This window comes from Astyanax mexicanus, chromosome 9, assembly GCF_023375975.1.
Source record: "Astyanax mexicanus isolate ESR-SI-001 chromosome 9, AstMex3_surface, whole genome shotgun sequence".
NCBI classification, from domain to species: domain Eukaryota; kingdom Metazoa; phylum Chordata; class Actinopteri; order Characiformes; family Acestrorhamphidae; genus Astyanax; species Astyanax mexicanus.
Genome location: NC_064416.1, coordinates 7,691,988 through 7,707,600, shown reverse-complemented (window position 1 = coordinate 7,707,600; position 15,613 = coordinate 7,691,988). Strand labels below are relative to the sequence as shown.

The 15,613-nt window shown below is 38.5% G+C and overlaps 1 protein-coding gene across 1 annotated transcript in view; it reads left to right on the top strand.

Moving 5' to 3' along the window:
- The window catches only part of zbbx (zinc finger, B-box domain containing), an 84,476-nt gene that overhangs the window by 61,891 nt on the left and 6,972 nt on the right, over positions 1 to 15,613 (top strand). Inside the window, exons 16-17 of the mRNA XM_049483311.1 lie at positions 6,996 to 7,158; positions 13,789 to 13,947. Coding sequence (XP_049339268.1) covers positions 6,996 to 7,158; positions 13,789 to 13,947 — 322 coding nt within the window. The remainder of the gene's footprint in view (positions 1 to 6,995; positions 7,159 to 13,788; positions 13,948 to 15,613) is intronic.

Here is a 15,613-nt window from a genome sequence, read left to right as displayed (position 1 = left end):
AAATTACAATCTTGTAAAAAATTAAAAGTTTGCTCTACTCCCTTTGACTCCCAAGCTTCCAGAAATTATATTTTTCCTTCCAAACAATGTAATTCATGCTATTTGAGAGTTAAACTAAGCAGAGATGGTGTGGAAGGATTCAAACTGTGAACTATCTAAGCTCAAAATTAGATATTTTTACAGATTTTTCAGCAGCAACATAGACACAATTAACATCCCAGGGTAAAAGGGCCAAAATTTGGTCCGGCCAAATAAGGTGGTCTCAATCTGGGTCAACTGAACCATGGGCCGGTTTAACTAAAGTGTGAAACACTTTTATTGGATATATATACAGTGCAGGCCAAAGGTTTGGACACACCTTCTTCTTTTCAATGCGTTTTCTTTATTTTCTTGACTATTTACATTGTATATTCTCACTGAAGCATCAAAACTATGAATGAACACATGTGGAGTTTTATATACTTAACAAAAAAAGGTGAAATAAAAAAAAAACATGATTTATATTCTAGTTTCTTCAAAATAGGCACCCTTTGCTCTAATCACTGCTTTGCACACTTTTGGCATCATTCTCTCAATGTGTCACGTCCTTGTCCTGTGTTTAGTTCGCTGTCTAGTTTCTCTCCTGTCCAGTCTCCCAAATTCTCTCTTGTTCAGTCTTATGTCCCGTCCCCAGTCTTGTCCTATTTCCAGTCGCCCAGTCCCTTATTCTGTATCCAGTTCCCTGTCCAGTTTCTCTCCTGCCCTGTCTTGTGTCCTTTTTGGCCCCTCTCCTCGTCTGGCTCTTGGGGTCCTGTTTTATGCACCCCAGGAGTTGCGCTTTTGGGAGGGGCTACTGTCACCGTCCTTGTCCTGTCCCTTGTCAGCCTCCATGCTCTTTCTTTCCATTCCTTGTTTGTATTCTCTCCTTGTCTCCGCCCATGTCTTTAGTGCTCCCACCTGTTTCAATTTGTAGCTCTGCCCCCCAATCAGTGATCCCAGGTGTTTCCCATTTCCATTGTGTGTATTTAAACCCCTGTGTTTGAGAATGTGGTTGTCTGGTCTTGTGTGTGCGTGTGTTTCACGCTGTCAGGTTGCTGTTTCTTTGTTTTCTGTTTTATAGTTTATTCTAGTCAATTCCAGTAGTCCTGTCTCTTAATGTATCTTGTTTTAAGTTTAGTTTTTGTTTGTTTGATGTCTATGTAAATAAATTTACCTGCGTTTACGTCCGCCTCACTTCCTCCCTGCTGCTGCTAACCTGACACAATGAGCTTCAAGAGGTGGCCACTTGAAATGGTTTTCCGACAGTCTTGAAGGAAGGAGTTCCCAGAGGTGTTTAGCACTTGTTGTCCCTATGCCTTCCTTCTGTGCTCCAGCTCATCCCAAACCATCTGGATTGGGTTCAGGTCCGGTGACTGTGGAGGTTCAGCTCATTTTTTGTGAAGTACATAAAACTCCACATGTGTTCATTCATAGTTTTGATGCCTTCAGTGAGAATCTACAATGTAAATAATCATGAAAATAAAGAAAACGCATTGAATGAGAAAATGTCCAAACTTTTGGCCTGTACTGTATATTTTTGGATGGTTTGGGCTTTCAGAACAACTACAAAACGTTGAAGCTGGCCATTGTCATGCATGCGTGTCATTCAACAGTATTGCAGTTGTGAATTCTGTATCTACTGTAACTGTAGATTAAACCTTATTTGCAAACATTATTTTGCATGCATGATAAAGAGTCAGCTTTGGCAAAGAGACAGAATGTGGCGCAACACCTGCAAAGGCAAATTTCCGACCTAAAAAAACAAACAAAAAAAAACACATTTTACAGACCAGTCAGTGTAAAGTATAGGAAGACTGGACTGTACCCACATAGTTGACAGAATATAGTAATGTTTATTGGTGCGTCACTTTCAGGTGTGAAAATGCTCTTTTAATTATCATGGACATTTGTACAGCTGTAATTACCATATATTTCCCAAAATAATTCATACAAAGAGCATCACACAATGAATTACCAGCAATAAGCTACAAAAGTCTAAAATAATGTCTATAAAATTACAGCATACTATGCAGTGTAAAGCCTCACACATCACTCATTCATGTACTCTCACTCCACACGATCGCACTTAGTGCACTGCGACTGAATGACAATCTGTACCTTTGTTCATTAACTTTACAGTCATGACCTGCACTGTAATTATCATTAAGTGCATTTTATGTCTAATTACATGCATTTAACTGTCACCAGCAGTACATGGGAAGGTCAGTGGTGTTCAGTACCATGGGAAGGTTGTAATCCACTGGTTGGAGTGAAATCTTTTTTCTACTTTTCGTACCTGACATGGATTAAAGTATAGAACAGAGCTACAAAACAGGAGTAGACACCTAAATGCCTGAAACTGGTCTGTAGGTTTGACCATAAAACCTAATGTATTTTAGGGCTGCAACTAATGACTGTTTCAGTAGTCTACTAATCTGCCGATTATTTGTATGATAAGTCGATTAGTCACGATAATTTTTTGTCATGTCCTCCATTTGTATTTCTTACTGGTAAGGAGAGCTAAACATTTAGAGCCCAAGACTGATTTTGCAGTATATTTTGCTAGTTTGACATAAAAGTGGTGGATGGGCAGTGCTGCACTGTAGACTGCCAGCAGGGAGGCTAATAGCCATAGTAGGAAAAATGGTAGAATTTGATCTCAAAACTACAACTCCCACAATCCCCGGATTAGTGTCAACCAGCTGCACTTGTGTAGCACCCTCTATAAACCTCAGTCAAACCAGACCTCACTGGTAACTGGTAACAGAGGGTATGAGAAAAGAGAAGAAAAGAAGAAAAGAAAAGAAAAAGAGATCTCAAAAAAGCAAAAAAAAAAAAAAACAGGATCTCAAAAAAAAGATCTCAAAAGAAATCAAAATCCTCACAAATTAAGCAAAGACATCTGAAAAGAAAGCCACAAAAAAGAAAAGAAAAAAAGATCTCAAAAGAAAGCAAAAAAGAGAGGACTGAGCTGTGCTCAGCCAGTTTTGAGTTTAGTTGTGTTTTAGTTTTTGTTTTTTAAGCTGAAAGCTTCTGTCTTTTGTTTGTATTTTCCATTTTGTGGCACTTCCTTTGTTCTGTTTCCCGCCTTTTTTCCACACCTCTTCTGAGGTTCTTTCCTACTCAATCTCCAGTCTCTTTGGTGGAGAAACAGTTGCATAAGCACATTTTTTTACAATATTATTTCAAACCTGTTGATTTAACTGGCTCATAAATAATATAATTATATCCATATAAGTAAATCATTGAATTAAACAAAAAATATACATATATTCAACATATATTCTAATACTAAGTTGTAGAACTTAAACATGTATGTATAATTGTAAAATCTGACATGTGGTTGGGGCAGGAAAGTCTCAGATATAGTTTAACAGTCCTGTTTACCACTCTAAATGAAACACACTGATGTCCATTTCATGGTAAAAAAGAAAATGATTTGAATTGATTGGCTAGTTTAGGTCAATGACATTGGCTCCATAATGTACATAAATAAAATTGCATAGTTTTAAAACTGTAACAAACACAGTTGTTGAGATGAAGAGGTTGTAGATGGATAGTTTTTTCTTTTTGCCCTGCACCTCATTTGCTACCATGGATTTGGCTTTCCCTTCTGATTTTTTGCTTCAATTTGACATATTTTACCTTCAGCTGAGATGATCCAGACTGTTTTTGAGGGAAGGGACGATGGGGGAATAATATGGTAAAAGCTAAAGTTGTCTAGCAGCAGCTTTTAGCCTAGCATGGATTCGTATTTGCATTGCAGGCTGTATTACCATTAATAGAAACACCATATTTGCTCAAAGCCTGCGTCACATTCTAACACTTCTCCAGCTCTGACTAAAGCTTTCTGTAGTGAATGAGGTGAATGTGAATATAACGAGAGAACTCAATAGAGAATTGAGTGTATAAAAAGTGTTCTTGGTAAAAAAGTGACCTGATTAGTTGGATATTACTCATTCCTGACTAATTCCGTTCTGCGGCGTGTGGAGAAAAGCCCTGCTGGCCTTTATATTCACTGAGCTGATGAGGAACAGGAGGAGTAAGCGATGTTGGCCCAGTCATAAATGGACTATTGAGGTTTAATGGCGCAAGAAATAAAGAGAGATATAGAGAGAGGGGATAAGAAAGGGAATTTTATCAAACACCTGAAATTAAATGTCTGATCAGAGCCCATTTTTATCTCCCCGCTTTTGTCTGGGTATCAGGAAATCATGTTCTTTAGGCTGTTCAGGATTAATTACCATCCAGCCTTTTTATTCCATCCAACCTCATTTCACATCAAAAAGACAGCAGGCTGGTAGCCATCAAAAAGAGAACATTTCTCATTTCCTTCCATAAAGAAACCCAATCAGAGCTGTTGTATTTTTTCTTCTGTTTACACAACAACTCTAAATAATGGTTTGATTTGCACCCACTTTTCCCATTACTCGACTGCTCGACTGGCATGCTAATATTGCCATGCTAGTTTTTCCCCAATAGTGCTGGAAATGGAAAAATACTTAAAAAGAACCTTTCGGATGTTCACAGCACTGATGTTAATCATGGCTCAGATTCCACTAAAGCATCTCTATGTTGGTCCCTATCATACACCCTGCGCAAGGTGTGTTGTGATGCTCATTGCTATCTTACACCTTATCAACAGTCTATTTTCACACCTTGCACCTGCGCTGTTAAAATAGCATCAGAGTTTAGGAACAAACCTACACTGATGTGCATGGTGGTCTGGAAGTGGCGGCGGAAAACACAGGAGCTCCACTGACTGATTAAAACCCTGACAACAGTCAATCATCAGAGTCCATTCCTATAGCACTGCAGAGCACAAACCAAATCTTTACCTCAACAATAAAGAGAATAAAGAATAAAATACATACATTGCTGTTCCCTTAAATGAGCTGCTGGTGTATCTCTTCACAGCGTGAACACGAAAGCATATTTTTTTGCTCACTTACGAAACCATAGACACATAGACCTAAATGCGTCTTTATCAAGCTGTGCAATGTGAAATTGACCGGTGTGCTATAGATCGCTGTTGTAATCATTGAAATATCTGCCTGATATATCTCTGCTGCTGAGTTTTGCAGCAATGCTGTTTTTGTCAGTGAGTGTATATTGGAAGAACTTTCACTTTGCAAAACAGAATAAAAGAATATGTTTGTCTCTGGAGCAGTACTTCTGGGTGGCTGTGGCCCTCAGGTTGAAAACCACTGCATTAGAAACACTAGCAGTGATCTTTGAGGTAACGGGCAGCTAGAGGCACAAACAACGATTCAATCTGGACAGCAAGACAATGCAAGACCTCCACCCCACTCCTCCAGAGATGGAATGGGATGTGGAGGGAAGACGTTCAGAATACATCATGCCAACATGATCACAGGGCTTGAAACTCCATTCGCAGCATATGGGACAGTATTGGGAAACGTGTGGAGAGGAAAAACAAAGCTGTTACAGGAGATATGTGGACAGCAGTGAAGAATGTGTTCTAAAAATATGACAAAGCAGAGTGAGATGTCTGTGGAGGAGCTACAGACCACAAATACTACTCTATTTTTTGTTCTATTTACATACATAAGGCCCAACGGATTGAAAGGCGATTTATGCAACACTAGTAAGGAACAGGGGTGTCGCCATGTTTTCCTTCTAATTCAGCAGGTCTCACCGCTGGGTAGTAGTGGTCGTGTGCTAACTAGAGTAAAGCTAAGCTAAGTTAGGTAAACAAGACTTTAATCATTAATCGAACGAGTGTTGGATGTTAATCTACACAGATTTCTCTTCTAAAACTGTTTATTTGGGTGAGTAAAGCACTTCCATTTATTTACAGTAAGCTTAAATTTTTATATTTTCGCTAAGGCTGGGTGCAGCAGCATTAGCATTAGTGGCTAACTGCTGGCCACAGAGCTAGTAAATGCCACCTGATAGCGCTACACTGAGGAACCCTGAGAATTCTGGTAAGCCAGGATGAGATTAGCTAGTGATTCATCCCACGTAGCTGGTTTTAACACGGTAAACACGCAGACTGTCTGATAAATTCACATCTGAGCGGTGAAAGAGCTAGCGTTTAGCGCGGTTAGCTGTAATACTAATACTAATACTAATCCAGTGCACCTTATGTATGAATTCTACCAGTCAGGTATTAAGGAGCAGTAAAGCCACTCCGCTGAAGCACAGCGTTTTAAGGGTGAGTTTTCAGTGAAGTTTCTCCAGCTCTAAGGCTGGGTGTAGCAGCATTAGCATTAGCCGCTAACGGCAGCGCTAGCTCTTTCGCTGTTCAGAGGTGAACATATTACACTGTAGTCTGCATATTTGCTGTGTTAATACAAACTATGTGGGACAAACCACTAGGTGATTGCTCTCTGGGTTACCGGACCACTCAGGGTTCAGCATCTGCGTCAGTTAGCGGCTAATGCTAATGCTAATGCTGCTGCACCCAGCCTTAGTGCTGGAGAAACTTCACTAAAAACTCATACTTAGACAACATATTGGAGATCTAAGCTTACTGTAAATAAACAGAAGAGCTTTACTTACCCAAATAAACATTTACCAAGAGAGAAATCTGTATAGATTAACAGACAATGTTTTTTTTTATTATTACAGTTTTGTTTACTTAGGCGCTTCCCCATTAGAAGGGAAACATGGGGACACCCTTGTTCACTTCAATGTAGGCATCCTAACTAGTGTCACTTAATGTGCCTTGTAATCCGGTGCACCTTATAGTATGAAAAATACGGTAGCTTACTTTGTCTATGATGATTTTTTACCCATATTCATTCAACTGTTAAGTTTATTTATTCCAGTCACAGTGTGTACTGTATTTTTTCATTCTGAATTCTATTTAAAAATGTATGTCTTGGTAAAATCTGAAAAAAATAAAATCTTGTAAAATCTGGCACATAGTAGTCAGACAGAATAATAGTTTTTTCAAAGATTTATTTTACAATTTAAAGCCACACTCTCTCTATTTCTTTCCTTCTCACCAGGCTCTTATCTCTCTCGCCCAGCGAAAGGCCTTTGATTCACATCCCTACCAGGGCCTGGAGGGCTTCTTCACTCTAGAACTGGACCCCAGCTCTGTCCAGCCAAGTCCAGCTCCACCTCAAACCCCTACAGAGAACCATGCACTTCCACTGACCCTTATGACAGGTTGGTACTAAACCTTTTAACCTAAACCTCATTTACTTGGCAAGGATCATTCATATCTCCTTAGGAAGCTCTGTAATTATCATATGATCCAAACACTAATTTTAACAAACTGTAATACACTACAGGAAGTGTAGGGGGCACTGTATAATACTCTATATTGTTTATTTGATCCACATGCTTATAGGGGACATATGGGGAACTCTGTAATGTGTTTTATTGGTAATATGATCTGTTTGGTTATTCTGACAGTCTGTAATAAAATAAAGAAAGAATATGGGATGCTCTATAATGTTCATATGAGTCACACACATCTTCTGCCAGACTGTTATACACTACAGGAAATGTAGGGGCCGCCGTATAATGCTCTATATTGTTTATTTGTTCCACACACTCATTCTGACAGACTGTAACTGTACACTACAGGACACATAGGGAGTGCTCTTTAATGCATTTTCATTTTAATGTGATCTGCATGATCAATTTGGCAGACTCTAATACACTAATAGAAGATTTTGGGATGCTCTATAATGTTCGGTAATGCTCTATAATGTTCGTATTAGCCACTGACTTTTTTTTTTTACAAACTGTAACATGTCACAGGAAGCACAGGGGGCACTATGTATTTTTTTTATTGTTCATATGGTCTGCATAGTCATTCAGGCAGACTGTACTACACTAAAAAAAGAGTTTGGGATGCTCTATAATGTTCTATAATGCTCTATAATATTAGGCACAGACTTATTTTTACAAACTGTAATATGCCACAGTAAGCATAGGGGACACTATGTAATGTTTTATTGTTTATATGATCTGCGTGTTTATTCTGACAGTCTGTAATACAATAAGAGAAGAGCATTGAGTGCTCTATAATGCTTTATAATGTTCATATGGCCTGCATCATCATTCTGACAGACTGTAATACATTAATGGAAGAGTTTGGGACTGAGAGAAGGTACGGGGTGCTCTATAATGCTCTATAATGTTCATATGAGCCACACACTTCTTTTGACAGACTGTAACACACTAAGGGAAGAGTATGGGGTGCTCTATAATGTGCTATAATGTTCATATGAGCCACACACTTCTTCTGTCTAACTGTAACACATTAAGGAAAGAGTATAGGATGCTCTATAAGGCTCTATAATGTTCATATGAGCCACACACTTCTTATGACAGACTGTAACACACTAAGGAAATAGTATTGGGTGCTTTATAATGCTCCATAATGTTCATATGTAATACACTATAGAAAGTTTAGGAAGAAGTATATAATGCTCTATAATGCTCTATAATGTTAATATGAGCCACACACATCTTCTGACACACTGTAATACACTAAAGGAAGAGTATGGGGTGCTCTATAATGCTCTATAATGTTCATTTAAGCCACACACTTTTCTTCTTACCAACTGTAATACACTAAAGGAAGAGTATGGGGTGCTCAATAATGCACTATAATGTTCATATAGGCCATACCTTTCTTCTGACAGACTGTAATACACTAAGATAAAAGTATGGGGTGCTCTATAATGTGCTATAATGTTCATATGAGCCACACACTTCTTCTGTCAGACTGTAACACATTAAAGGGGGAGTATAGGGTGCTCTATAAGGCTCTATAATGTTCATATGAGCCACACACATCTTCTGACACACTGTAATACACTAAAGGAAGAGTATGGGGTGCTTTATAATGCTCTATAATGTTCATTTAAGCCACACACTTTTCTTCTTACCAACTGTAATACACTAAGGGAAGAGAATGGGATACTCTATAATGCTCTATAATGTTCATATGAGCCACACACTTCTTCTGACAGACTGTAATACACTACAGAAGGTTTAGGAAGAAGTATATAATGCTCTATATTGTTCATATGATGACTGAGAGGAGTAAAATTCTGCTCTGTATTAGGTTTTTTAATTTGATATGTAGAGATTATTGGAATAATCGGCTAATCATCTTTAATAAACCAATTTTAAACAGATATTTAAGTGCATGTAAATGCTCTCAGTGTCTGTAAGACTGCTGGTAACTGTATACACTAGTCGGTCCCTAAACAAGCATTTAATTCCAGTAAAACGAAGCTCGGCGCATCTCTTCGCTGCAGTGGATTAGATGGTGCGATGTGTTCTTGTTGAACCACAGCTGCGCCGCAAGTCGCAATTCGTTCAGCGTTATTGTTCCTCCCGGAGAGGAGCTGTTTAATAAGTAATGTAGAAAATGAAAGACATCCATTCTCCGTCTAGAGAGACACTTTACGGACACCTGAGAACGATGCGAGGGAGTGCGGACAGTATTACCATGGAAATGGAAGAGATGTGTTACCTAAGGGGCTTCTTCACGTGCATCGTGGGTACTTCTGTTTCTTGTACCTACGATTCTTTTATTATTTGCTGTGGCTAAATAAGCATGTGTATCTGTGTGAGTGTGTGTGTGTGTCTGTATTTGTGTATGTGTGTGTGTGTGACAGCGTGTTCCCAATCAAAACTAAACTGTCACCTCACTGCACTGATTCTCATTCACTGTACAGAACACATTCACTCTGTACCGCCAAGGTTATTCCTGTCCTCAATCAGCAGCTTTAGACAAGCCATGCATTATATTCTCCCAAAGCAACTCTGACATGCTGTATTGTTCAGACCTCATACTCTTGGCACCCCGTCACTTAAACAGCAAGTCAGAACGTCTATGAAAAATATCAATCTTACCTCTGACTGATGGAGCTCTTTAGACCAAGCTAATGCAATACTCAGGTCCTGGTATGGAGCTAACTGCATGTACAAATCATTACGTACTCTTCTCAAACTGTGTGAAGGCGTTCAGTATTATCTAACAGACTTAAAGGAGAACTCCGGTGTAAAATTGACTTTTGTTGTAGTAAAACATGATAAAAAGTTCTTACCTTTGATGAGTAGCACACCTCAGTTCTCCCGCAGCTTTCAGAGATCCAGAGATTTTAACAGTTTGTCCAAACACCCTTCAGACTGGGCGACATGCGCATAATTTACCCCGATAAATCTCTTTTTCCACCGTTATCCAGCTCAAAGTAGCTCCGCACCTCCTTGCTAGAATCTGGAGAGCCCTGACATTTAAAATGAGGCATTAATAACTTAAAAAGTGCACAAGAAGCTTATTAAAAACCACTGGTTACAGTCCATAATGCTAGCTTTCAGCTCCGAGCGCCGCCATTACTGTACTGATAATAACATAGACATATATACATAGACTCTGCATAACCTGCCTCCTGGTGCCGACTTCTACACTATGCAGACTCCATGTATTGTATGTCTATGTTGTTTTCATGACAGTGATGGCAGCGCTCAGATCTAAAGCTAGCATTATGGGATGTAAACAGTTGTTTTTTAATAAGCTTCTTCTGCACTTTTTGCTTCTGACACTGTAAGACACTGTAAGATCCTTATAACATGGCATGAAGTACACTGAACCAAAATATAAACTCTTTAAAGTCTTTTTTTTTTGCTTCCATTGTTTTTTATTAAGCTGAACTCAAAGATCTAAGATTTTTTCTTCATACACAAAAGGCCTTTTTCTCTCAAATTTTATACAAAAAAATGTTTAATTCTGCATTAGTCTAGCAGGCTAAGTGCTGCCACTATGTTTGGGAGATTGATGGTTCGAATCCCAGTCATGCAGCTTGCCATCAGCTGCCAGAGTCCTGAGAGAGCACAATGGGCCTTAATCTTTCTGGGTGGAAAGTTGGTGCTCTTTCCCCTCATCACTCCTAGTGTGATGTCGATCAGCACAAGGCATCTGTGAGCTGATGTATCGCTACTAACCTAGTCACTGTGCTTTCCTCTGAGCGGGCTGGCTACTTGACAATGCTACATCAGCTGCTGTTACAAATGCTGATTTAGTAAATGTTCACTTGGGGGCATTATGTATGTTAGTCTCCTTAGCATCATCATGGGACTTCAGGGCCATATTAGCCAATTGGATGAGACATTTAGGGAAAAAAAAACAGGAAGTTATTATCAGGGGTGGGAGGGGGCTGAGCGAGCAGTGTTTAAAGCGAGTTTCACTTGGGATACTGCTTTTTTACTGGCTGTTGATTTTGTGTTGGATCTATGAACTCTCTGACATCAGGGTGGACGAACGTCAGGAATCCCCCAAGTCATCTCAAAAGTATTGGATTGAGCACCATCATTCCAGAGAACTTTTAGCACATGCCTCCTCCCTTGTCTCTGCCCTAGCGCTGCCTTGTCATTAGTGTTTCCACCTGTGTTTCATTTGCAACCCATCCCTCTCGTTATTTTCCTCAGGTGTTTCTTGTCTGTCTTGCGTATAATTAATCTCTTTGTTTCCTGTCTCGGTTTTTTTCATTTATTTGTTTCTTGTTTTTTTTAACAGTTATCTCAAGTCCAGTCAGTTTGTTTCTCATCCTTTAAAAAACGTAACATCAGTGCACTGCCATTGCCAGTCTCTTTGGGCTAACATACTACTAGAATCACCCTAGTATGCCAGCAGAAATTGTATGAATAATCGCATTATTGTATGAATTGAGTATTTTTTGCATTGAAATTTCCACTAAGCTGATTCACTAAGCTTTTTTTCACTGGAATTACCAAAGCCAGGCTTCTGCACACCTAAGAGCTCTTTAATAAATGCCTCCGCTGTTCCTGCAGTGGGTTATTTGTACGTATAATCATTCTACGTTCAGACGGATTGTCCAATAAAAAGCACTTGGAGTTAACAGATCTGTGCAAATTATACCCCTCTCATATCGCCATTCATCCCCCCAGACTCTCCCTACAGTGTCCCGCCATTAATGAGCTGCTGTTAAGAGAACATTAGTTAGAGAGTAAACACTAATAATTCTCCAGAAAAATAAAAGCATATCTGAGAGCAGCCGTTATTAGCCTTGGAGTGTGTGAGCGGAGACGGACTGTGGGGTAATGCCGCCTGCATCAAACGGCCGTGACGATTATCGAGCCGAGAAGTTAATGAAAGAGAGGAAAGGTCAGAGGAGTGATATTTCCCTCACAACGTTTCTCCTTCACTTCCGTCTCGTTCTGTCCTCCGCACCTATCCATCACTCCTTCCTCATCTTCCTTTTTTATTATTCGTAGGAAAAGCCCAGATCCAACAGGTTTTATTAGTGTGTCTGTGCAGCTCCCGCTCCCCTGAGCCGGGGACGAGGGCGGCGAGCAGCCGGCTGGAAAATGGTGTAATTATAGCAGTCGTTTAAAACAGAGAGAAGAGACACACACTTTAACCTTAAAACCAAGACGTCCACCGTCACTGTCGCGTCACTGTCGCATCACTGTCGCCTGTAATCTGCCTTTCTTCCTTACTTCACTCTCTGTCTGTCTCACTCTCTCATGAGTTGCTCCCAGTGTCCCCTTCCTACGCCACACATGACCAATCAGCTGAGAGCAGTTTGGTGTCTGAAGTTTTATACTGAAGCTCTGAAGCTAATGAGGCTCCAATACAGAGGATTTTTAGTGTGTATTTACTGTAATTTAATTGTAATTAATTAAATTATAATTCATGCTTCACTCAGTGTCAATTCAGTTCAGGATATATATAAAAAAATAAATATATATATATAAATATATAAATGCAAAGAAAGGAAAAATATAAAAGATGGATGAAAGACAAAAGAGATAAACGCAAGAGGATGAAAATAAATAATGTAAAAATATTATTTTGATGAAATAATGAATGGATTGTTAAAAGAAGAAAATAGGAAAAAAAGGCAAATGTTCATACAGTACCAGAATAAAATTCAACATTAAAAAAAAATCTGCATTGAAGATTAATATATATATATATATATAAAAACATTAAAGTGTTTTACAAACCAGAATATGTTTTATATTTCAGATTCTTCAAAGTAGCACCTCTTGCTATTTATTGTATTTATTATTATTATTATTATTATTATTATTATTATTATTATTATTATTATTATTATTATTATTATTATTAATATACTTCTTACTATATACTACATTGTTCGTTTTTATACTATGTAACATACTTTGTTATAGCTATCTTATTATATATGTATTCACGGTGTTATTATGGTCAACATCTTTTTATTATGTACTGCTGACCTTGTTGTGGTGTGTTTTTCTGTGTGCAAAATATGTTTAAGAAAAAAGGAATAAAAAATATATTTACAAAAATAAAAGTAGCACCTCTTGCTTAGATGACAGCTTTACACATCTTGGCCTTTTTTGTTATGGTGTCATGATGAAACTGGCTCTCATCAGGACTGCCTCAGGAAAAGAAAAAGCAAGAGTTTCCTCTGTTGGACAGGATAAGTTCATCAGAGTTACCAGCCTCAGAAACCACAAGTAACAGCACCCCAAGGTTTAAGTGAAATTTAAAAAAGTATTTTATAAGATTATTGTATGTAATATAATATATGAGTATGAGGTTCAGTTGCAAAGGATAATAAGGCTTTAATTGATCATTTGTTTGCATTATTTAAAATATATGTGTTCTCTATTTGGTTAAGGAGATAGGAGTTAGGGTAACTTTCTAAAAAAAATCGATCTGATTGGTCGACTTTGGGTAGTCATGCACTAAATTATGCTTTATGCTATTACACTAATTGAGTTTGGTGTGTTATCTCTCTCTCTCTCTCTCCCTCTCTGTAGGTCAGGGCAGCTGGAGGCCAGTCAGTAGTCTTAGTCACTGTGCAGAGGAGGAGCATGTTGCTGCTGTAATGAACAAACAGCCAATCATCAGGAACAGCTCACGTTCTGCCACGCCCATCAGCAATCAAGCTCCACCCCAGAGGCGGGATCTTCTCTCAGGTGAGACAGGGAGGTTAATGATGTGTTCAGACAGTCCTCATTAACCCTGACAGCCTGAAGGTACCGGTTCCTCCATCTATCAAATGAAAAGTATTTTATATGTGTTTTGCTGCTGTTTTGGTCAATTAAGTATATGATTTTCAAAAAAGTATAGATATTAAAAAATTCTGTGTTTGACGAGAAAAACAGAGATTTATAAAAATGCTGACCCCAATATAGTGAACTACATATCTCTAAAAATCTACAAAATGTCTACATTAGATTCCTTAATTCACTTAATTTCAAATTTCTACATAAAAATATGTAAAAGAAAATGTAAATACTGCACTGTAACACATATATAATGTGTATAATTCTCTTTGGATTTAGAATGTGTAATTCTATAATTTGCATATTACACTACTTAGGGAATAGTATGTAATTTGGAATTTAACTTAAACTGTTTTCTTTATTCTTCCTGGCGTGTTGACATCACATTTTATGAGTTACTATCACACCTGTGATATACAGGGCTAGCATTCTCATTAAAAGCATTTTTATTTGACTAGTAATTGATGTAGATGAAGGTGTCTATACACCAGTGGTGGTGGTGAGGAGGTGAGTTTTATACAGACATTACTAAAGGTGTAAAAATCTGCACACAGAGGACTCTAACTTATACCCTGCGCAAGGCATGTTGTGATGCTCACTGCGACCATATACAACCTTTATTTTACACCTTCCTGGGTTGTGTATTGCTACTGTATCTTGGCAATGGAAAACACTGGAGCTCCACTGACTAAATACAACCTAGACAGACGTCAACAGTCAGATGTTTATTGTTATCTTGGCAACGCAGACATTCTCAGCACACACTCAGCACATCCCCCTCTTGTTACATACACACACAAGGACACGCAGCAGTTCACAAATCCAACTTTTAAATCAACAATAAACAGATACAAAATAAAATGTTTCAGTAAGTGACCTGCTCACACACCTTCACAGTGTGAATGAGCGGCTCAGTTTCCTCTAATGAAAAAACGCAGAATCACTGCTGGAGCAGCATTAGCGTTAGCTGCGAACCGCGCTAAGTGCTAGCTCTTTCGCCGTTCAGATGTGAGTATTATCGGACTGTAGCCTGCTGCTTATCCCAGCTAGCACTGCTGGAGCGTCATTAGCATTACCTACTAATCACAGAGCTAGCTCTTTCGCTGTTTAGAGATGAGTATATTGGACTGTAGTCTGCACATTCACAGTGTTAAAACAAGCTACGTGGGACGAACTGCTAGCGAACCGCTCGGCGGCATTAGTGGAAATCTGGAAATCTAAGCTTACTGTAAATAAACAGAAGAACATCACTCACCCAAATAAACAGTTTTCAGGAGATAAATCTGTGTAGATTAATGTTCAGTGCTCGTTTGACTTTAAAAGATTTTATTTTTTTTAAACACCCCTGTTCCTTACTAGTGTTGCATAAAGCACCTTTATTAAGTGTGCCTTATGTATGAAAATACAATGTGCCTTATAATCCGGTGCGCCTTATAGTGCAAAAATATAGTACACAAGGTTGCCAGAAATATTTGTACCATTATTGTAAAATTTGTACAATAATATCCTTGAAAGTCAGTTTATATGTTTAATAATTAAATATTTTCAGAAGTGATCTTATTAAAACTGAAATACT